This window comes from Cupressus sempervirens, chromosome 1 (genome assembly GCF_028749045.1).
Source record: "Cupressus sempervirens isolate cs-2001-9-10 chromosome 1, ASM2874904v1, whole genome shotgun sequence".
Taxonomy (NCBI): Eukaryota; Viridiplantae; Streptophyta; class Pinopsida; order Cupressales; family Cupressaceae; genus Cupressus; species Cupressus sempervirens.
The window spans coordinates 94,377,971-94,401,806 of record NC_143118.1 but is presented as its reverse complement, the minus strand read 5'-3'; the positions used below and the strand labels follow the sequence as shown (position 1 = coordinate 94,401,806).

Here is a 23,836-nt window from a genome sequence, read left to right as displayed (position 1 = left end):
ACAGTGGTATCTGAAGCCCTAATTGAATTCTATGGTATCTGAAGCCCCAATTGATACAGTGGTATCTGATGCCCTAGATGATCCAATGGTAATTGCAGCCCTAAGTAATACAGTGGTATCTGATGCCCTAATTTATATAGTGGTATTTAATAGTAATCGTCAGCTGATTTTGATATAGCAATATTGAATGGTAGTCGCTATATGATTTTGTTATAGTGGTATTTGTGGACTAATCTGGGTGATTGCAGAAGCCTTCTTACAATTATTTATCGGTTCAAATTTCACAGTATGTGGATTTTAATTTCTATGGTAAACTGATTGATGGTGTTTTAAGTTCTTAATTAAGAAATTTTGTCTAACTGATTTTAACGGTAAGTCTCATCCACATGAACATGTTTGATTTAACTTTCTTCCTATGAAATTGAAGTAATAACTATATTTCTATGAGTATGTTAGTTGTTAATTAAGACCCGAAAAATCTGGTTGTTACATATTTGCTTGCTTTTTCATTTTTCTTCTTTTGGAAGAAATTGCAAGTTCTTTCCCAAGAACTTGAACATGTTTCATTTCACTCCACCTTTCACCCTTTCATGCAAGTGCATCATTTCATTCCACCTCCATCATTGCATATCATAACACTTTGAATCTCACTCTTCACATTCGATTACATGTATTTCCGTCCATCATCCGCACGTACATGTAATCTTATTCTCTGTTCCCACTTTCACACATGTCACTCTCCACACCCAATCACTTGTCATGATTACATGAAAATTCCTTTACATGTAATTGCATCAAGAGAAGCCGTTTTTGACTAAAAGTTACTTTTAAAGAGTCAAAAAAAATGTAATGCGCATGCATTCCCATGTACTTGGACTTCACCTTTCCTCAGAGATATCTATCAGAGCTCACTTTGCCTCATTTTCTCATCATCACAAGACACATTGCATTCATTCCTTTCATATGCAATTACTACATGCAAGTACATGTAATCTCACCCTCCATCCACACTTACATGTAATCTCATTCTCCATCCACATTTACATGTAATCTCATTCTTTTCCCATATACATTTACATGTCATCTATCTTCCTAAGTCTCATTTTAGCCCTTCACATGTACTTTCCATACAACATCCAATTCATTGCATATGTTCCATGGGTATCTAATCAATACTTCGCATATATTGTTCCTCAGAGATTCATTTTGCCAATATTCCCATGGAGTCAGAATCCATATCTTCCAATGATGAATTCAATCCCATTGAAATTTTCATGTTGCAACAAGTCAAGATATGCCAAAATTCTATAAAGAATGAAGACATCAAGTGAAGAAGACATGCTTTGATTCTCAGGAAGCAGTAATTCATTTGGTCTCCATTTTTCCAATGGTTGTATAAGAACCCAAGTTCTTGTCGGAATGCGCCAAGCACTTTGCTTCAAAAAAAAAAAGTTAAAAGTGTTGGTGGAAAGTTGTTCCAAGTTTACATCCGGACATCATCGAGAACGTCTTCAAAGTGTCGGAAACTCCATAATGTGTCAATCTACAAACGAGAATTCATGACAACTCAAACAAAAAAAGGTTGATCACATCAAGTTTCAACTGTCAATGGATAATTCATCAAAGGGAGTCAGAGGCTATCAAAAGACACAACACCATGGTTATCAAGGTGAATGCAATGGCACAAAATATAGGAACTTCTGATCCTATGATCATCCGGGATAGCATTGCCAAGTACAAGGCCCTTCAGAACAATCCCTAGGATTGTTTCCTTCTCTTCTATCTTCTTTCTTCTTCTTTCATGTTGTAGTTGGGGAGGATGTATTACATGAAAATATATAATTACATGTAATACGATTTACATGTGAAATAACATGTAATCCAATAATTTCTCTTGTTAGTTAGACCGAGTCAAAGTTGGTTGAGTTTCTCTCCCACTATTTCCTCATTTTTCTCAACTCCTTTGCCTATATAAGGGAGTGCCCCCTCATTGTAAAAATCATCTTTTATTGTATGCAAGAGAGCTCTGGAGAAATTGTGCAAGCATAACTTTAATTGTGTAGTACGAATTTGGGATAAAAGTGAATAAAAAGAAGCAAATGGATTTGATGCTTTGACTGGACGCAATTGTGATAGAGCAAATTAGAAGCCTTGACTGTAATTTGTACCTATTGTCTTTGATTCATGTTATTATTGTGTGTTCAATAATAGAGCGTAGTGAGTTAAGAAGCAATCGAAGTTAAAGCTTTGACTAGGAGCAGTTGGGGTAATACATAGACTAGAAACTTTGCCCGTAGCTTATGTTAGCATCCCAAATTCACGAAAAATAGTTAGAATTCCCTACTTTTGGAAGTCTTTGTGCCCCAATGGTAGAGGTTATTCTTATAGAATAGATCAAAACAAGACCTAGAGCCAAACCGATACACTTTCAATCAGCCTTTGAGTTGGTGTTGATTTATTGATATCATTTCTAACTATTAGATAGAAGTGTAGTTTAGAGATTTAATCTTGCCCATTACTTGCTCCACAAGTAAGTGGATTCTTTCTTGAAAGTTAAGAGGAAAGAATATTGGTAACACCGTAACACCCTTTACAAACCTCTTAACTTCTTGCTTACCTTGAGTTGATCTATGGAACAGTGAGAAGGGGGAGCCTTCCTTTTAATGTAGGAGAGACTTTGTCTCACACACTGTGGCTGATCTACCTATTTTGTGACTAGATTTTCACAAAACTGTCGGTTGCAAAATATCCACCCAATAAAAGGAATAAATTCAGATTCCTAATCCAAGTCAAGGAATCCAAATTCAAATGCATGTCCAATTTAAGATGAAAGTTTGAAATCGTGAGGGATTGTTTGGTCATACCCTTGCATTTCATTCTTAATGCATTAGTTTAACCTAACATTTTCTTGTTCTTGTAGGAATGATGCTGGTCAAGGGGGTGGATTGTTATAAGTAAGCCATGAATAGAATAATGAAGATCAACATCAAGAAAGAGATCAAAGTCTAAGTGATAAAAGGAAGAAGAATTCAAAATGCAGCAATCCTAGGGCAAAAACAAAACCAAACCAACCAAGAAATCGCCTTACAGAGTTTAAACTACGAAATTTTCTGCTAGGTTGTCCAATTTTGCAAACACAAAATTGAGGACAATGGCTATCATTGTCCTTAGAAAGTAGATTAGATTCTTTTAAACCCTTAACATTTTTATCTTTGATTGAAGTTTGGGCCAGTTTAGTTCAAGTTCTAGTTGCTCTATGCAAGACCATTCATGCTTTGAAGCAAAAGAATCAAGTCCAAGAAAAAATGTGCAAGTCCCTTTGAGTGTTACCACCAATATCACATCGAATTCAAGTGAGTTAGATACAATGCTAAACTCACTAGTTAGCAATGTAAACCTTGGGCTTCCTTGTTTGATTACACAAGTTCAACATGTTTAGCATTTGAGGTTTCTTTGTTAAGAGAGGAAAAGATACTTGGTATTTTGTGCTGTGTTGATAAGTGTCACAAAACACCCATCAATGGGATACACCCTTCAATGGGATGGAGTTCATTTCTCTAATAAATTTGCTCAACTTGGCATGCTTTAAGATTCAATGCATAGCAAGCTCCCTATCACACAAAGACTTAGGGGATTTCCAATGTGTTAATGCAGTTCCAAGTCTAGACTAGCAAAGTGACCGTAAGGTGGTAATTAATGCCCCATGTACTGTGGTACATTTGCCTCTAGCTATACCGCATTGCAACATGTCAACCTAACAAGACCAAAGGCATGGCTGCTTTGGCTTCTCCTAGCACTGCTGCCAAAATGTGGTCATCCCTCAAAGCTGCCAAAATGTGCTCATTCCTCCTCAATGTCCCATTCGCAATGCACATGGGCTCCACCCCAAGGACAAGACAACTTTCCTGGTTAAATGTAGTTATCTCACCTCGCTGCTGGAATATTCAATATGACGGCAATCAAGATGCTTAAATCCCCTCACCCACAATGGCACGAAGAAAATGTTATCACTAGATGGGGTACAATGGATGATGAGAAGTACTTGGAAAATGCTCTCACTAGCTGGGAGACAATAGATGATGAAAATTACTCGTCCAACAAAAGTTGGGGCCACCCTGATTATAAGGACCTTCTTCCATCTATAGGCTTTGTAGTTCTTGCAGTGTTTTGATGTTGATAATGACATTATGTTATCATGATCAACCGGTTTGAGTGTGGGAGGGGGATAGAGGAATAGGGCAAAGTTTTGGATAGTTGTTTCGTTCTTCAGTTTGCATTATCATTTAGGAAAGGAGAAGAAAAGAAGGAAGGAACTTTAAATACGTCCACAAGCAAGCAGTTTAAGGTATCAAAAACCACAACATTAACACATTTTTCAGATTTCTTTGCATGTGAGCTATTTCATTATAAATCTTAACGAATAAACTTGCTAACTCTCGTCTTATGTGTGAAGGTTTGTAACATAAATTTCATTGCATAAACTATTTGGATAAATTTCATTGCATAAACTATTTTCCAAAATAGATTTACATTATTATCAAAGCATACATGTATATATAATAATATATTTCATAAAAGTAATCCCAAAATCATAGACGGTTCCAAAGACAACATTAGAACTATCCGGTGAGATTTAAAGATGAAAAACAACCTCAGACGGCGAATGCGTATTGTGCATGGAAATGACAAACTCAATAAGCCCATCCTGTTCCTTCAACCGCCCCTTCCTTCTCAGCACATGAGCATCTGTCACACTACCTGCCCTCAACAAGTGAGCATCTCCCAGCGCCTCGGTGCTAAGCAACATGTTCCATCGCAACCTCCCGCTGCCCGATTCGCGCCCTGCCGCTCCCTCGTCAGAATCGCCATCGCCATCGCCATCGCCATCCACCTCAGCATTGCAATCCTCCACGTCAGCAGCGAGGCGCTCATCTGGGTCGGAAGCAACGACAGCTGTCGCCAAAGGAGGAGCCGAGCAGCAGAGGCTAGCCACATTCTTCCCGGGAATCGAACCTTGGACGTGATGGTGGCCCTGCAAAGCCCCTGGTCGAGCGTTCACACGATGAAAGAGACGAGCTAAACTCTTGGGGTTTAATGCAATGGGATTAATGCACACTAAACCAGCATTTGCTTTCATAGTTTTTAGATTTCTTGGGGATTGAACTTGCCTGCTCTGCTTTAGCTTAAACCCATGTAACCCCTTTTATCATTGGTCTTTTCTTTTCTTTTTTTTACCGAAGTTCCTGATAATGTTTTTTTTTTTTTGTCGCTCTCGAGATTGTATGAGATATACAAGTGAGACCTTCGCGCCGGTTGACGGTGACGTCAAGCCATTTTGTATATGAAACGTGTGCTTTTTCACTGGCGAGGGTGGCGAGGTTTCTTGACGCAATTGACATTTGACGGCCAATTTTTTCTATTTTATCCTGACTAGGGACATTACGTAGAGAATCACACTAGAATTTAGGATGGTATATACTTGTCACCTAGATACTAGCTAGGCATCTCAATCTAAGGTCTACATTAATATCACACATGAAAGCCCCTTTATATTATTATTCTGAAATATATTTTTTTCAAATAGTGACATTATTATTTTTTTAATTATTTAATGTTTGTTTTTAGAAAAAAAAAAATTAATATCATTTTATGTTTGGACAATATAATTCAATCTAATATAGTTGTTATGTGAAGTTTGATTTGGTATATTTTTCTTTGACTCGTTATTTTTCTTTTTAAGCTCAATTTCCAATTATGGTCAATTGGCCTCATTCACTTTCTCATATTTTTGAGCTATTTAAATGTGTGTGTGGTCTAATTTACATTATATGTCAGTGTTTAAAATAAGTTAATTGCATTCATTTCACAACCATGTTCTCTCAAGCAATGTCTTTCATTTTATAGCATCGGAGGAGTAATCAATAGTGATACATTTTTATATGTTGGTTTTAAAGAAGTAAAGAATCTATATGCATATCATTTTAAGGCCTTTGCTTCTTGTCTTTGAATATGTGTATACATCTTTGGTGGTTGATGTATGAGAACTTGTTGCATTGTGATGAAATTATAATCTATGTAAGATATTTTTTGAAATATCACTAGTTGTTGTGCCAAAAATAGTAGTAGAGCAAACAAAGATTTGTCAAGTGGGCAAAAGAGTGAAAATATTGCATGCAAGGACAACTACGGGTTTTAAGGATTAGTCTATAATCATCAACCTATCTCAAACCCATGAAACATCCCTTTAATAGAGCACAAAACTCAGGTAGATTTTTAAGGCAACCTTTTGACATAGAGCATTGTATCACTCTTCTTTGGATTTAGTTTCTTAGCTTAGCATTTAAATTGTTAAAATGTTCAACCCCAAGTATCATATATATATATATATATATATATATATATTTATTTATTTATTTATTTATTTATTTATTTATTTATTTTTTAATTTTTTTTTTTTTTTTTTTTTTTATTTTTTTAATTTATTTATTTATTTATTTGTTTGTTTGTTTGTTTGTTTGCATCTTGTCAGTTCATCATATAGATTACAAGTAATGAAAATGTATAGTTTATCTACATTTGGTGAACCTAGTTGGTCTTATACAAAGTAATTTACTTCTAGGATTTTCTTATTCACATTAGGGATTTTCATACTCATTTTCTAATTTGGAGTTATCTATTTCCCTTAGTGTAATTTTTTATCTTTTTCATTATGGTTTCAAGCTTTATCGTGTTATCATTTTCATCCACACTTGGCTACCACATTAGATTTTCACTTTAAGAGTGTGATAACTCACTTATATTTCTTTATTTTAATATAAAAGGGCACCTATGAGATTTATTTTCCTTCCACTGTTTCACACCACTAGTTGTTCAAGACCCTAATCTATCCTTGTGAAGGAGTGCTCATGTTAGCCTCGATATGGCCCAAATCAATGATAATAAAAATTATTGTAATGGACATAATAATAGCAATGATAAGTGTTATTGTGGGGTAAAAGTACAAACTTTTGTCACACTTTTATAAATGAAAAGGTTAATAGCACCAAAATTGTTCATTAACATAAGTTTTTAGAGCTTGAAGATAATTAAAACTAATGAAATGTGTAAAAATGGATGAATTTTATATGGATTATATTCAAAAACAAATAAAAGAGAATTCATTTTATTTTTTAAGTAATGCTCATTTTTTAATTGCTGGAAATACTACAAATCAAGAGCTCTAGCTCCCACCCAAAAACTATATGTAAATAAACTTTTTATCCTCTAATTTCAAAATATGTTTTAGGTGATGTATAAATTTAATGAATGAAAAATAAAATTTGGTTTTCAATGTGCATTTTCTTGGTTATAACTATTCAAAGTCTAACTTACTTAAAATTGACAGTTTTTGTCTCCCACCTTATTTTCTCTGTCAAATCTATATCAATCAAAAACTAGATTATACATTCTCAAAGAGGACTCTCTCCTCTAGTGAACATTATATGTTTTAAATTTTTCTTGTATGATTTACTAGTTAGCGTATTCTTAGATGCTAAATACCTACTTGTAATATTTTATAATTATAATATATTAGATCTAATCCAAACACTATAAAATTTATATAAGGACATTCTTGACTTTGAGCTCCACAGGAGAGTATTTTTAGTTTTTTTTTTTCCAAAAGTTGAGCTTTGATGAAGAAATTAGTTGTAGAATTTAGAAGTTCTACCATTCTAAATTCTTTGTTAATTTGGCTGCCACATAGGATGCCACACAAGCAGTTTCGTTCGGACTTGGTTTAACCAAAACCAAGATTGACTATGCATTATCACATGGAAATCATACTGCATAAGCTTCACATATTAGAGGCATTTTTCAATTTTAAAGTAAAAATAAAAGAAAAAAATGATTTATTAATTGATTATTTAAATTAAATCAATTTTGGAAAAGTATTTAGGTTTTTTCGCATTCAAGGGCAATCATAAAGAATTGATTTTTAATTTTAATTTTTGATCAATAAACGGTCGAAGCCTTGTATTATATTGAATAAATTTAATTTAATTTACAAAATTATTTATTCAAACGGACACTAGTAGGAAAGAACAAAGCAAGAAAACCTCCAGTCTTGCCCAAGACCGAAGTCCTATATTATATAGTATAAAAGGGGCATACCCCAATTTATATGAAGCTTCATACAGGTTAATACAAAATTTGATGAAGCAAGTAATAACATATAGATTTCTTTTGAAAAGGGGACATAAAACTGGAGAGAGGCAAGGCTTCGAACAAAATTTAGCAAGGATCCTGCCATGAAGAATTAATCCATTTGCCATCTGCATGACAAAATACAACTGTCTTCCAATATGGGATTAGTACCAATTCAATGTGATCATAAAAATGGGAGGAGTAAAGAGACCAATTGACATACTAAGAGACTCTTCATACATTAAGAATCCTAAATTGTACCAATAGAGTTAATCAGAAGATTTCATAGTATGCTTTATGTGAATCTTTATCTAGAATCTCATCCCATTACCTAATCAGTTTATAGTTTATACTTAGAGTGGATTAAATATTTAGGGTCCTTATCTAGTTCAAATGAATAGATTAATCAAAATTATATTAACTAAATTCAATAATTTTAGATGTTCGTTGATTCTTCTTATTCTTATCGTATACTTATGAGTTTAAGAGGAGAATAATAAATCAACCTCTCCCCAATTGCTCAAAAGATTGCAAACTTAGAAACATCATCTACCAGGTTAAGGATCCTATTCCACATCTCTTGTTTGACAACCCCTCTAAACGCCATTGTCCTCACTTCTAGAGCGTGAAAGAGGGCAATAGCAGACTCCATGCTCATAGAGAAACAATGGGGTTTGATAAGAAAGAAGAGTCATAAAAGATTTAGTATTTTGAGCCTTAAATAACAGATGGTAACTAACGGGTTGTTAAGCATTGATTGATGCCTACTCATATGTGTGTGAAATTATTGAAATACACTAAAAGAGACTATACTTAATGTTTTATGATTGTTTCTCAGATGTCTCATAAATCTAAGTAGATTTTCTTGCTATGAATGTCTATCTAATAATTACTTCTAATAAAGGTGTGTCATATTTCTACTAAATTCTCCTTTGCTCTAATCTTAGTATTCTATTTAACTTAATTATGTTCTGCTAAATAAATAAAGTCTTCCCCCTCCACTCCTTTATTTGCCAATTTATCAGCTTCTAAATTCCCTTCACAATAAATATGTTGTGTTGTATTCTCCTCAAATTGATCTATGAGATTAAGTACACTTTCTAGTTTAGCATTTAATATCCAATTCAGTGTTTATCACTTTCTAGTTACATTTAGGATGATTTGTGAATTACCTTCAATAATTAACTTTTTAATATTCTTTTGTATGCTTAATTTTAATCCTTCTTTTAATGCTTCCAATTCATCTATATTATTAGTTACATTACCTAATGGTTTAGCTTATTTTAATATCCAATCTCCATTTTCTAATCTAACTATACAGCCCAATCTCACTTTCCCAAGATTCCCTCTAGAAGCTCGATCAAAGATTAATTTCTTCCATCCTATCAGAGGTGCTACCCATTTACATTATTTCCTAGCTATATTATCCTTTTTAGGATAAACTAAGGGAGGATTAATCAAATGAAGCCAAATTTTCTTCATATTCTCATCCCATGTTGAGAGTGCACCTCCCACCTTGGGTGTGTTCCTGAGATGGTAATTCATAAATTTTGTGATGGATGCCTTGTTTTTATTGAAAAAAGTTATCTTAATAACTTCTAATTTTTGAAATATTCATCTAATTCTTTCCTTCCATATTTCCCACATAATGATTGCAGGTGTAATATTCCATAATTTTTCATAGACGCTTATCCTATTCTTAATTGGCCAACCCCTAAGAAATCCCTCGATATCCTGAGGTAAAGGGGAAGTCCAATTCAATTTATTCTTAATCCACTACCTATAGTATTGCGCAAATAGGCACTTAAACAAAATATGCTCCATATCTTCATAATCATTTTTGCATAGACTGCATCTGGATGATCCTTCAAATCCCATTTTAGAGAATCTATCAACTATAAGAATTTGATTCTGAATTGACACCCAAATAAGATATCAGCCTTAGGTAGGCATGCTAAATCCCAACATAGATCCAAGGGTATATCAATATTATCCCATCTTTGTGAGTTAATTATAAGATCATATCCTAGCTTAACTTTGCATATTCCATCATTAGATGCTCCCTAGATGAGTTTATCTGCTCATTTATTGTGAGTCACAGATCTACCCTTATGAATATTTTCAAGAATAGTTTTATCTATACTTGGAATATTAATATTATCCAAAGATTTCCATACCCAAGTCTCGGTCTCATCGATCCTAATAAGTGTTTTGGCATCAGAAACCTTGGGTCCCCAAATATTAGTAATGACATTGATGTTGTTTCTAGATATTCTAGAATTAATAATTAGGGGTTGACCATCCCATGAATCATCCTAGAATAATGCCTCATTGCCTCCACCTAAATCCCAAGTAAAATATTTACTAACCAGAGGCCTACATTTCATCATAAAATTCCAATTTTTTGAAACTCTTGGTGGATTTTTGGTTCTAAAGAGAGAGGAAGGATTTGATGGATTAAGATATTTATTATAAGGTATTTTTTCCCTTTTTTAATCTTTTTCCTTATATAAGCATCATACTAGTGTTGCTCCTTATGCCTTATTCTACCAATTGAGATTTTTTATGCCCAATCCTCCTTTATTCTTAGGCCTACGTATCTTATCCCATTTTATTAGTGCTTGTTTCTTTTTCTCTTCTATTCCACTCCAAAAAAAAATTCTAAGTTTTCCTTCTAGTTTTTTATTAACATTATTCGATAGTGGAAGGCAAGATAAAGGATAAGTAGGAATAGCTAACAGAACAGATTTAATTTTTGTTTCTCTCCCAGCTTTAGTTAGCCATTTTCCTTTCCATGATTCTATTTTTTTTTCTAGTCTTTCTAATATATTATCTCAACTTTTTTTACTCCTAACTCCTTTTTCTAAGTATATCCCTAAATATTTACATGGAAAGTTACTCTTTTTGTATCCCATATAATTGCATATATATTCCTCCATGTTCCTTGGTGTGTTTAAAAAAGAAAAATTCCAATTTTACTTCATTAACCTTTTGTCCTGATGCTGCTAAATAATCCTGTATAATCTATTTAAAAGATTTAATCTCTTCCTTCGTACTACTTCCTGGAAGAATGGTATCATTAGCAAACTATTGGTGGGTAATGTTTGGAACATTCTCAATGACAGTAATGCCTTTGATGAATCCTACGCCTTGTGCCTTTTGAATAGCTCTACCAAATGCTTATGCCATAAGTATAAAAAGAAAAGGTGACATGGGGTCTCCTTGTCAGATTCCCCTTGAAATCTTGAAGAAGCCTTCAGGAGTACCATTAATAAGTAGTTAGATTTTTGGAGTAGATATACAGTTAAAAATTATATTTATCCATTGTTTGGAAAATCCAAACTTTTCTAGGCATTTACATATAAACCTCCAATCTACTGTGTCATATGTTTTTGGTATATCTAACTTCATAAACATACAGGCTTCTTTGTTTTTAACTGTTGAATGTATACTTTCTGGAATGATGGATATTCCATCGAGAATTGATCTACGAGGTAGAAACCCAATTTGTTCTTCTGAGATAATTTTTGGAAGCAAAGTTTTAATCCTATTTGCTATTACTTTAGAATAAATTTTATATATTGTATTACATAATGCTATGGGGTGAAAATTTGTTGGTGACTTTGCTATAGCTTTTTTTGGTATTAATGCTAAAAAGGTATGATTAATTTCAATTAAGATTGATCCCCCATTTCTAGCTGCCTCTATTGCTTTCCATAATTCTTCCCTTAAGATTTCCCAGCATTTTTGGAAGAAAAAAGCTTGGAAACCATCAAGCCCAGGAGATTTATCTGGGCTAAGCTTAAAAAGAGCTAATTTGATTTCTTCTTTTGTAAAAGGTTTATTGAGCCCCTTCTTGTCAAATTTTGCGATAATTTTAGGTATATTATTTAGCATGATTTTGTTTTGGTTAAATTGGATGAGTCATAATTGTTTAATAGATTCTCATAATATGTGACAAATGTTTGAGCAATTTTTGTTGGATTATCAATAGTACTACCATTATTATCTTTAATTTGAGTAATAGTTTTAAAAGCTTTGTTGTGTATTGCACTATTGTGAGAGAATTTTATGTTTCTATCTCCTTCTGCTAACCATTTTTCCCTCGACTTTTGTCTCCAAAAGACTTCTTCTTTTGCTAAAATTTCTTCTTATATGATTAATAGATTTTTTTTCTTTAATGTATTTTTCATTGTCCATACCATTTTTAATGATTTCGTTATTTAATTTTTTAAGATATTCTTCATTATTCAGTTTGTCTTGGAATATATTATTGAAATGTGTTTTATTTCATTTTTGTATGTTTTCTTTGAGCATTTTAAGTTTTGATACAAAACAATACATCTTTGATCCTATAAACTTGCCTCCATCCCACCATTGTTTAATATTCTCCATGAATGTTTTATCTAAGAACCACATATTTTCACATTTGAAAGAATTCCTATTAGGTTTTATAGGTTCTATTAATTCAATTTTAACAGGATAATGATCTGATCCTGCTATAGGTTGAATTGAAGCAGTGATTGTGAAATCCACTTCTATTAGTTCTCCTTTGAAAAACAATCTGTCCAATTTTCCTGCAATATAACTGAAGTATTTTCTTTTATTATTCCATGTGAATACTCTGTTACTGGTTGGTATTTCTATCAATTTATTAACTTTGACCCATTCTTTGAATTCTACTATGTTTCTTGTTAAAATCTGAGAACCTCCAAATTTTTCTTTGAGGTCAAGTATGGCATTGAAGTTACCATCTATGATCATGTTTGTCATAGGATATAGCTCCATAAAGGTAGATATATCATTCCAAATGTTCTATTTGTCTGAAGTTTGTATTGGTCCATAAACATTAATTAGAATGAATTGGAGATTATGCTTAATGCTTGAAACCATACTCCCCATCTAGTTGCATTTTGATATTATATTTTTTTAATGTTTGTTGTCCTGGTATTCCAAATGATTTCCATTCCACCTAATGCTCCTTCTGATTCCTTCATTTTTGCATTCCATCTGCCTAGTCTTTTTCTTAGTTTTTCCTCTTCTTCTTTATTAAGCTTGGTTTCTTGTATCATAATTATATCTGATTCAAAGAGTGTTAGGTTATGTTTTAACACTCTTTGTTTGCTAGGAGCATTTAGGTCGCTAGTGTTCCATGTTATGATCCTCATTCCTCTTCAGGAAGGCACTTCCCCTTCCCAGAGTTAAGAACCTCAAATATCTTTTTTTGTTCCTTGGCTTGACCATCTGCTTTTCTTAATTCCTTAAGTGATTTTCTTCCTCTTTTCAGTTTTAATTTACCTCATTTTGGAGTTCTAAATCCTTCCTAGTTGATTGAAATGCCCTAATTATGTACACTTATATGGTTATTGATTTATTTTGTAGTTCCTTCTTTATCTTCTTCCTCATTTATTAAATCTTATAATATCTACTCTGTTATTTCATTTTCTTCTACATCTGTATCTGTATCCTTTTCTAAAATTTCATTTTCTGATGCTTTTGGGGTCTCGTTTAGTACCCCAAATTCCTCCCAATTATGTGACACTTCAATAAGTTCAGTCTCTATGATAGGATCTTTCTAATTATACATTTTAGACTCCTTTAAGAAAGCTTCAACTTCTAGAGCGATACCATATTCCTCGGTTGTATCCTTCACTTGTATAGATTTAATTCCAAAGATATCTTTCCCATATATTGGTGTTTGCCAAAATTTATAAGTTTTCTTTTTTGACTTTTTCCTAATCGTTATATTACTACATTGTTTAGAGTCTGCTACTGGAATTATATATTCTTCTTCCTAATCTTTTGTATACGTTATAGGCTTTAAACTTTCTTCTTCTATGTTTCCTTTCCCAAATCTATTTATTGGTTCATATCCTTATTAATCATCATATCTTCACCATCCTAATGTATCCTACTAGAGTCATCCTCAAAATAGTTTATATATGATATGTTTACCATCCTATTGTTCATATTGATCCCAATTTTTGTCTTAGTATTATAATTCTCCTTCTCTTTTCTTTGGTATGTAGGTTGTTGTCTTACCTCATGTTCCTGATGAAATTGTTCTCCTAGCATAACCTGATCTTCAATGTTTGCCTATAATAGTTTAATCTCATGTGTTATTTTATACCATTCTTTAATGCTTCTTTCTATTTCTTTCAAATTGTCATTATCCTTGTGACAAATATTGCATTCTTTTAATGCTAGTACTATTGTCATTTCCTTGTGTATACCGTCGGTCTACTCTGATACTTCTGAACATTCCAATTGACTTTGTTCTTTACTCTTTTTTACTATAGGTGTATTTTCTATTTGTGTGTTTTGCTCAATATTTTCCCTTTCATCTAATTTTTCTATCTTCTTATATTTGTCCTTATTATTTGTCTTAATCTTCTATTCCCTCTTCTTTATTCTAACATTTCTAAAGGATTCCTCTATGGTTGATATATTATGATCAATTTCTTGATTTGTTTTAATAATGCCTTTAATTTCTCCTTCATATTTCTTAAATTTAATCTCAAAATGGATCTATCTGTTATAATGTTTTTTCTCCTGATCATTTTTTGATTTGGTTCCTCATCTATTAAAAATTTAATGTTACTGGTTTTGTCATACTCTGAGTCTATACCTATAAGTTTACCAATTGATTTAACTATTTTGAATAATGTATATAAATGTTTAACTTTTACTGGAAGATTATTGCATTCATACCAAGTTGATAAAATATGCTCTCTTTCATCATTCCAATTAGGTATCCAAGTTTGAATTTTAACTACATGCCCTTTATAATAGCATTTTGATATAGAAATTATTTGATTTCTAATCTCTTTATTTTGTAATGAAGATAAATTGATGAATTTGAGGAAGTATTAATGCTTACCTGTTGTTTGTAGATCTTCTCTAATTTCTTTGTCAATTTTGACAAATGCTTATCCGGTTCACTCCAGTGTACATATATTCCTAGCTTTGAACACTCCTTCCACTTTTCTTCTATATACCTATCATTAATGATTAATATATCAGAGCAATTATAGCAATTAGTTTCCTTTACCTTATCTGGTGGCAGAGTTGTCATATTGCCTTTTTGTGTTGGCAACTTTGCATTATCTGAAATACCCTTCTCCCTTTTATGTGGTGGTATATATATTTTTTTGTTTTTTCTCAGAAACCCTAAGTACTTTTTCTGAGTCTACTTGTTGTTGTTTCTGCCCTAGCAGAATACAATTAGCTTTTGAAATTTTGGCAGGTTTATATATTGCTAGCTGACTATTTTTGTTTGCTTTTGCTAGGAAAGTAACTGATTTTTCCATTCACTTTTCTTCCTCTACTGGTTTGATAATTTGGGTAGATTGTTTCTAAGGATATTTATTTTCTTCCATCATTGACCTCTTTTTTTGTGATGCATTTCTTTGTCGATTCCTATTTGAAATTACAACTTGCCACCCATTGATATTTTCACATGGATTTTTATTTAGCTTTATCATCTTCCTATCCCTGGCTTCATGTTGTTTAACCAGGTCACTAAATGTGTTTGACTTTGAATGATCATTGTTTAAAGCTTCAAATTTGTTACTGATTGGAATATAGGGGATCACCTGTTTTCCTTTCAACTTATCTCCTTGTTGCTTATATGTTGACTAGGAAAAAGCCAAACCCTTATTTGGGAAAAAATTATTTGTTGTTGATTGTTGATATCAATGTTGTCTAGAAAAGGAATGATTTGAAATTTTGGGAAATGCTGATTTATTCGCTTGATTCACTACTCCTGTAATTCTCGCCATTTTCTGAGTAGTCCCATATGTGGCTCACAAAATTAGTTAACCTGCCATAGATATGGAGCCTTTCGTATATTCAAAAAATTGACTGCCCAAACCCTAAAGAAGCTTTAGAGTTTGACTCTATCCCTTGCTTATCATATGAAACACGTCAACCAGTGGCCGACTGATTTTAGTGGACCAAAAGATTTTGTGTTGTTATTCTTACCAATCTATCTTCCCAAATTTCATCCGAGAGAAAATTTACTCTTTCTCAAGAGAGACATGTGGAGTTTCGGGGGAAACAAACATAACGTCAAGGTATGATTTTTAGGGTTTCAATTTCAAGATATGATTTTTTTGCAATTCGTAGAGTTTGTTAGCATCAAATGTAATCCAAAGAGATGTGAAAATCTACAGTGTGGAGAAATGGTGGAGGGATGAGACAATTGCGGTGGTGACAGGGGTAAATAAAGGCATAGGGTTTGAGGTCGCTCAACAACTTTGCAAGAATGGAATCACTGTAATTCTCACTGCTCGCAATGAAGAGCTAGGAAAGCAAGGAAGAGCTAAAAGTATGCTAGTTTTAACTTTTCTCTCTCATTAACTTTAAAATACAAAGTAATAAAACTTGAGATGTGCCTAGAGTAATTTTTAGATGATAGCATAGTGCATTGGCATAGGCTTCAATCGCTTCAAAATCTGGCAGCGGACACTACATATAAAATCATTACAATTCTGTGTATTCAAGGTTTGACTTTTCCATATCTGAGGTTAGCTACATGGTAGAATTAATTAAATAGATGAAAAAATTTCATTAAAAAGGGGAGTTATTGGTGTATTAGTTGGGTTTATGATAACTATTGGGATGAGGGTTAGTTTGAGGTTGGCAATCATAAAGAATTATCATCAAAGAGGTTTGATTTTTTCTTCGCAAGTTAATTTTATACTTTTTTATTTATTTATCAATTTTTATTTTTATTTTTAATTTAAAGTATTTAATTAATGAAATTTGTGAACTTATAAATATTATTCACAATTTTTTTATTGGTCAATCTATCTATACGTCATAAGTTCAATAATATTGCGAGAAAAATAGATATATAAAAGACATCAATGGTAGTGTTATTATAAGGGTTATATGATTTAATTGTGTTAATCACATGCACCAACTCATCTCTAATATTGTTCAACTTGTCCCTATTGTTAGTGGTAGTATATGTCTAAAGGGTGTGATCAAGAATGTCTATAGTGTGTCTCAATAAATCAATGGTTTCATGTGTCCTCTCTAGATCTAGCAAATATACGTGAGAAATGGTCACTACCACTACCTTGTCCAGTAGTCTCTCCTGAATTTATGGATATTGGCCTTGTGCCCAATACCATGTGATAGATATGTTAGCATGAATGTTGATGATACTACTTTAGGGGAGTATCCTAAGAATTGGAGAGTATTGATATGTTGTATTCATGATTGTGTTTGTCGTTGATGTCAACATAGCATGGTTTCTATAAATATTGGTTGAGTAGCAAACAGAGATCCTAATGGTACAAACGATATTTTGATTATTTGTTGATGTGCAGTCATAGACATGTTCTACACTATATCCTGATGATGTGGTCAAGTGCGCAAAGTCTAAGTCAAAGACATACAAAAGTTGTACCTGATTTATAGAGCAATTTAGATATAGGGTATTGGGAAAGCAGTTCTTGATGTTTATTTGCTATCTAACATCTAAGATGTAGTAAGAAGATGCGCAGTCAAGTAGTGACAGAGGATAATCTGTTGGTGATGTCAGCAAGTGTGCAAGCCCTAGTATCGCACTTGTAAATTTTTTTATAGACTGTGAGTCGACAGTGCTATTGTAATTGTCATTAATTAATTATCTTATTATAATTAATTGGGAAATCCTCAAGGCTGACTCAAGGAATTATTTTGAAGATATGGTATAAAAGAAAGATGTTTTCCTTATTTGTAATGTGTTGTGATCATTATATGAAGTGCAAAGTGCGAAAAGGAGCAGAGTATTTGATAAATGTGTGTAAGTGATCCAACAAATTATTGGATGTGAGTTTCGTGATCTGGTTACAAGATGAGGAGGAGTAGAGGTCTGGTTGACAAGATTGAAGAAGAGGGAGGAAGTACATTTCATTTCTATTATTCTACAAAGAATAATACAAAGATCATTTGGACAATGGGTTCATTGGTCTTTCCCTTGAAGTTGTTTGGACAGTGGGTTCAGCTGTCTTCCACAACTCCTAATAGGGTTGGAATTTCCTAACAAGGAGTCAAAGTCTCAGAATAGGGACTCATATGTACTGAATGTATTCATAGACTCCTAATAGGGTCCATCCTCTACCAAAGAATATTTATAGTAGTACATCATCTTGTGGGTACCATCCCTACTGGGGTTTTCCCTCTGATCAAGGGTTTCTTTAGTCAATATATCTAGTGTTGTTGTGTATGAGTATCTTGTTGTTGTTTCAGTTTATATTGTTCATGCGGTTAAGTTTTTTTAACGTTGATGATTGTGATAATAGTTGGATAATTGAGTCATCCTCCCCCTCTTAGTTATATTAGTAGACTATATATTCTAACAATTGGTATCAGAGCTTCATGTCCTTGAAGGATAAGCTTAACAACTTTGGGAGATCGATGAAAAATCTTTTTAGAAAGGATAGTCCTAGATTTGATGGGGCCAACTATGACAGTTGGAAGGAGAAGATGAAGATGCATATGTTATGCATGTGTCTAGGTTATTGGGTCTGGACAAAGAGTGGTAAGACGATTATGAAAGAAGATTAGCTTGAATAATGCATTGAAACAAAGATAAATATATCCATGTGCAACATGAGAGCTAGAGAAGCTCTACTATCAACTCTTCCAAAGAATGAATATAGTCAGGTGATTTCACTTCAAACATCTCATGAAATTTGGAAAGCATTAGAACATACTTTTGAAGGTGATACACATGCAAAAAGAATGAGATTGCAAAATTGGATATGTGCATTTCAAAATGCTAAGATGATCGAAGATGAATTTGTAAGAAGCTATATTGGTAGAATATCAGATATTGTTGCAAGATTTTGATCTCTTGGTGGAACCAAGGAAGATGATGAAGTAATATGGAAGATCTTGAAAAGTTTGACACCACCATTCAAGCAAGTTGCTCAGATGATTTAGCTACTAATGCCTTGCACTAAAGATTTTGCAAAGGAAATGTTGCTTCGAAGATTAGAATCTGTAGAAGTAGATCTGAGATAGTCTAGAGCTCTAGCTAGAGTTGAAATAGCTTTCAGTTCCCTGAAAATTCAACCTAATCTGACAAGGAGTGCAAGAACATGTGGAGATTTTGTTGATAGTAATAGAACTAATAAAGACAAGAAGATTGAGGAAGGTATAGCCCTTCTCGTGAGAAGAGAAAAAGATGGTAAGAAAATCTCTTTAAGTGTTGGACTTGTGATTAATTCGATCATTATGCATCTAAATGTCTTAAAAGAGAGAAAAAGTATAAAGGAAATTTTAAGCCTAGGATAGATAAAAATTATTTTATGCAAATGAAGATGAAGAATCTGATGAGAAAGGTCAAAGTGAAAGTGATGATGAATTGGGATTTGTGGCTATCAAGGAAGATGATCTTGATAGAGAAATTAGAGAAGAAAGAGCTTTAGTTTCCCAAGTAGAAAACAAATCTAATTGGATAATTGATAATGGTTGTTCACATCACATGATTGGTAATATGAATAAGTTTGTTAAGTTCAAGAATCATGATGGAGGTATTGTTAGAGTTGGTAACAATGCAACCTATCATATAACAAGAATTGGATCCATTACTCTTGATGGTAAACTAACATTGTTGATGTTTATTTTGTTGATGGATTGAAGCATAACTTGTTGAGTGTTGGACAATTGGTGGACAAGGGTTACCAGTTGCAATTTACTGAGAAGACCTATATTATCAAAGACAAAGATGGTAAGCTAATTAGAATAAGCACAAGATATAGAGGTAATGTATTACAGTTGAATACTTTTGAATGACATGTTTGGTAGCTAAAGTAGATGATAATTGGTTGTGGCATAGAAGATTTTGTCACATAAACTTTGATAATATTGTGAAGGTTAGTAGCACATTTGCAGTCAAAGACTTGCATTTTGGCTAACAAAAGAAAGTATCATTTCCTAGGAAGAAGTTCACTACCACAAAGAAGTTGGAGATCATTCACATAGATCTGAGTGGTCCCTCTAGAAAAATATTATTATATGGTGAAAGGTACTCTATGATTTTTGTTGATGATTTCACTAGAATGATGTCTGTAACATTTCATAAAGAGAAGTCTGAAGCTTTTGAGAAGTTGAAGATATTTAAGAATAGAGTTGAGAATGAATCTGGTATTAAGATAAAGTGTTTGAGATCATATAGAGGAGGAGAGTTCACCTCTAGAGAGTTTAACATATTTTGTGAAGAGAATGGAGCCAAAAGACAACTATCTTCACCTAGAATATTTGAACAGAATGAGATTATTGAAAGAAGGAATAAGTCAGTAGCAAAAGCAACAAGAGTGATGTTGTTTGAGAATAATGTTTCTAAGACATTTTGGAGAGAAGAAATCTATACAGCAATATACACTCTGAACAACGTATAGATCAAAAAAGGTATGAACTATGGTTTGCTCATTCACCATTAGTTAAGTATTTCAAAATATTTGGGAACAAATGTTATATTAATAGAGATGATGACATTGGTAAGTTTGATCCAAGAAGTGATGAAGGTATGTTTCTTGGTTATTCATTGAAAAGCAAGGCATAAAAATGTTTTAACTATATAACCAAGACAATAGTTGAATGTGCGAATGTGAGGATTGATGAGAGATTTGGAACAAAGGAAAAGATGGTAGATTATAATTCAAATGAAGAAGAAGATAATTCTAGAATTATTTTTAAAAATGCATAAGTTTTCTTTGAGACTAACAATGATTTGTAGAATGATGTGCTAATTGTTGAGCAAAGAAGAGAGCAGAGATATGAACCTAGAGGAGATAAGAGTTAAGATTTCAACCCTACCTCTAACAAGAATTTGATAAAGAATCAGCCTCCTGAGTAGATAATTGGAAGAAAAGACAAATGTGTGATGAAAAGGAATAGAGTAGATGAGGAGATATGTTTGATATCTCAAGTTGAGCCTAAGAGCACAGATGAAGCATGTAAAGATGATCATTGGATTCAAGCAATGAAGGAAGAATTAGATCAGTGTGAAGAATGATACATGGGAGTTAGTTTTAGTATCATCTTAAAATGGAAGCACTTCAATGTTAAGAGTGTTTATCCCTTTGAGTAAGTGGTATGGGGTCATGTCAAACATCATGAATAGGTCTTTGCATGGATCTATTGTTTTCCCCTTGTTCTACTCTCTCTCTCTCTCTCTCTCTCTCTCTCTCTCTCTCTCTCTCTCTCTCTCTCTCTCCAACCTATTTCTAACAACTTTCTCTGTGAAATTGAGGAATTTGACTTTCTAGGTCAAGGTCGACCTTGACCTTGACCTAGGTCAAGGATGACCTTAACCCTAACCTAGGGTAGGGTTGACCTCGTCCCTGACCCCAAGTCCATTTTTTAATTTCTGTGAGTTTCAGGATATCGAGCTTCAGAAAGTTTCATTTTCTCACTTCTGGGTTGGTTGTTTCAGGTTTTGGAATGGTACACTCTTAAATTACATTTAATCGAGGTCCATTTCTAGTGGTTAAGGTTAATTGGGATTTAATGCTTCTATGTCATCCTTCTCTAGAAGTTTGTGCCCTAGATCTCTATATAAGGAAGCCTTCTTCCCTCATTTTGACATCTACTTTCCAGTCACTATCTATGAGCAAAGTTATCATCCACTTTCTATGAATGGTTATCTTTCTCATACATTATTATATGAAGTGAAGATCTACTATCTATCAAGCATTCAAGCATTCAAGTGTTCAAACATCTAATTCATCAATGCAGTCCATTATTAGCCATTAAAGGATTCAATCTCTATGGAGCCCTCTTGTTGAAGATTTCTCTATCCACACTCATCCAAGCCTTTTCCTATGCAAAGATCCATTTAATATTGGTGTTGAAGTTCTAATGTCATTTATTTGAGACATCCTACATACATTTCTACATTCATTTGGAGCATTTGTACTTGTGGATTCAAGAATTTGAATCCTCCACAAGGATTTCAATATAAGCAAGGTGAATAGTTCCATTTACTTCTTTATATATATTGCAATTTCAATTATATTTCAAAGTTGATTCCAAACTAGGGTTTGACCAAGGAAAACCCTCCATCCAAACCAAAAAAACCTTTTTCTTGTAGATAAAGGTGCAGAACAACAAATTAAAGTGCAAATTTGGATACCCTTTTTATCAAACTTGTAGGATTTGCAAACAAATTTTTTGTCAGAGTTGTGCATGTCAACATTGACTTTTCAAGGCACAATTGTGCCTGAGGGTAAGATTGTGCCCCTCTATCTGGGTCAAGGTTGACCTGCATTCAAAAGGACCAAATTTTTATGGGTTTTCTCCGTCTTGACATTTTTAGTCCATAATAGGTTGCAGAAATCTCTGAAACTGTACATAGACATCAGAAATCAACATTTTCCATATTTGCCCTACTTTAAGGTGTGTATTTGTATTTTATTCATTTCATATTTCAAGTACTTACTTTTCCATAACAAATATTATAGGATCTCCTCCTTTCTTCCTATTCTCCATCACATGATCCATTTGTGCATTAATCACTTCCTTATGGTTAATCAATTTGGATCATTCCTTTTGGTAATTCAAGTTGAGGATAGGTCCTATTTTCCCCTATTTATTTTGGTGAACTTGACACGCTTACCCTCTTTTCTTTTGTGGAATTAGATGCCTTATTGTATTTTGTGGTGTTATATTCATTTAATATTTGTTAGGTCTTTTCTTGCATTAAGATTAGATTTCGTTTATGCTCTTGCATTTTTAAATTCAAAAATACAAAAAAAATTGTAAAATATTTTTCAAAATACAAAAAAATTATGCTTTATGTTTTCTTAGATTAGTTCATTTACATTGCATTGGTTTATGAGCTTTATTACTTCTAGCCCTACTTCTACTCTTCTAGTTAGATGAAGCCATAGACTTATGGACATCTTTTAGCTTGAATCTTCTTCTCCTTTTTTTAGGATCCCAAATGAGAATTTGATTCTTCCTGATTTTAATCCTATTATGGAGAAAAACTCTTCTCACTCATCTCATGATGAGGATGATGCTTTAAGAGTTCCTCCTGAACAAGTCCAAAAACTTTCAAATGAAATTGATAAAATGGGTAATTGGCTTCTTCAAGAAAACCATAATAAATATTCTATTCAAGCTATAGAGGCTCTTAAGAAAGTTCTTCATGATAGTGATCAAGGTGTTAATCTCTTGTGTGGTATTACTCATCTTTATCATTCAAATGTTAAACCTTTAGCTCAAGATTTAGAGTTTTTTCCTCCTGTCACTAGTGTAGAACCTTCTTCTGTTCCTTTCCCTAGTTTTCCTACATATACTTCTTCTTTGGTGACTATGATGATTCCCTCTATTCCTATGAGTGTTCCTCATGTGTCCCTTTCTACATCCCAACCTTCTTATCATAATGTTCCTTTAACTTATTCTAATCCTCTACCAACTATAGTTCCTAGTGTTCCTCCAGTTGTGTCTTTTGTTCCTATAGCTTCATAAACTTTACCTAGTGTTTCTAATGTTGCTAGTTCTCATATCTCTTCTAGTGATTCAACAATTATCAGTTTGTCTCAAACTGTGTCATCTTTACAACAATAACCTACTAGCTTAACTTAAAACATGTTTATTATTCCTACTTGTGATATGGGAAGTCCTTTGTCTCAAGATATCATTCATA

General features: G+C 33.0%; 1 protein-coding gene across 2 annotated transcripts in view; it reads right to left on the bottom strand.

Moving 5' to 3' along the window:
* Positions 1 to 5,175, bottom strand: part of LOC149576388 (IMP-specific 5'-nucleotidase 1-like) — a 70,389-nt gene extending 65,214 nt beyond the window's left edge. For both annotated transcript variants that reach the window (XM_089817128.1, XM_089817130.1), the window contains exon 1: positions 4,652 to 5,175. In XM_089817128.1, the coding sequence (XP_089673254.1) occupies positions 4,652 to 5,137 (486 nt within the window). In that variant the 5' untranslated portion in view covers positions 5,138 to 5,175. The remainder of the gene's footprint in view (positions 1 to 4,651) is intronic.
* Between the last annotated feature and the right edge of the window lie 18,661 nt (positions 5,176 to 23,836).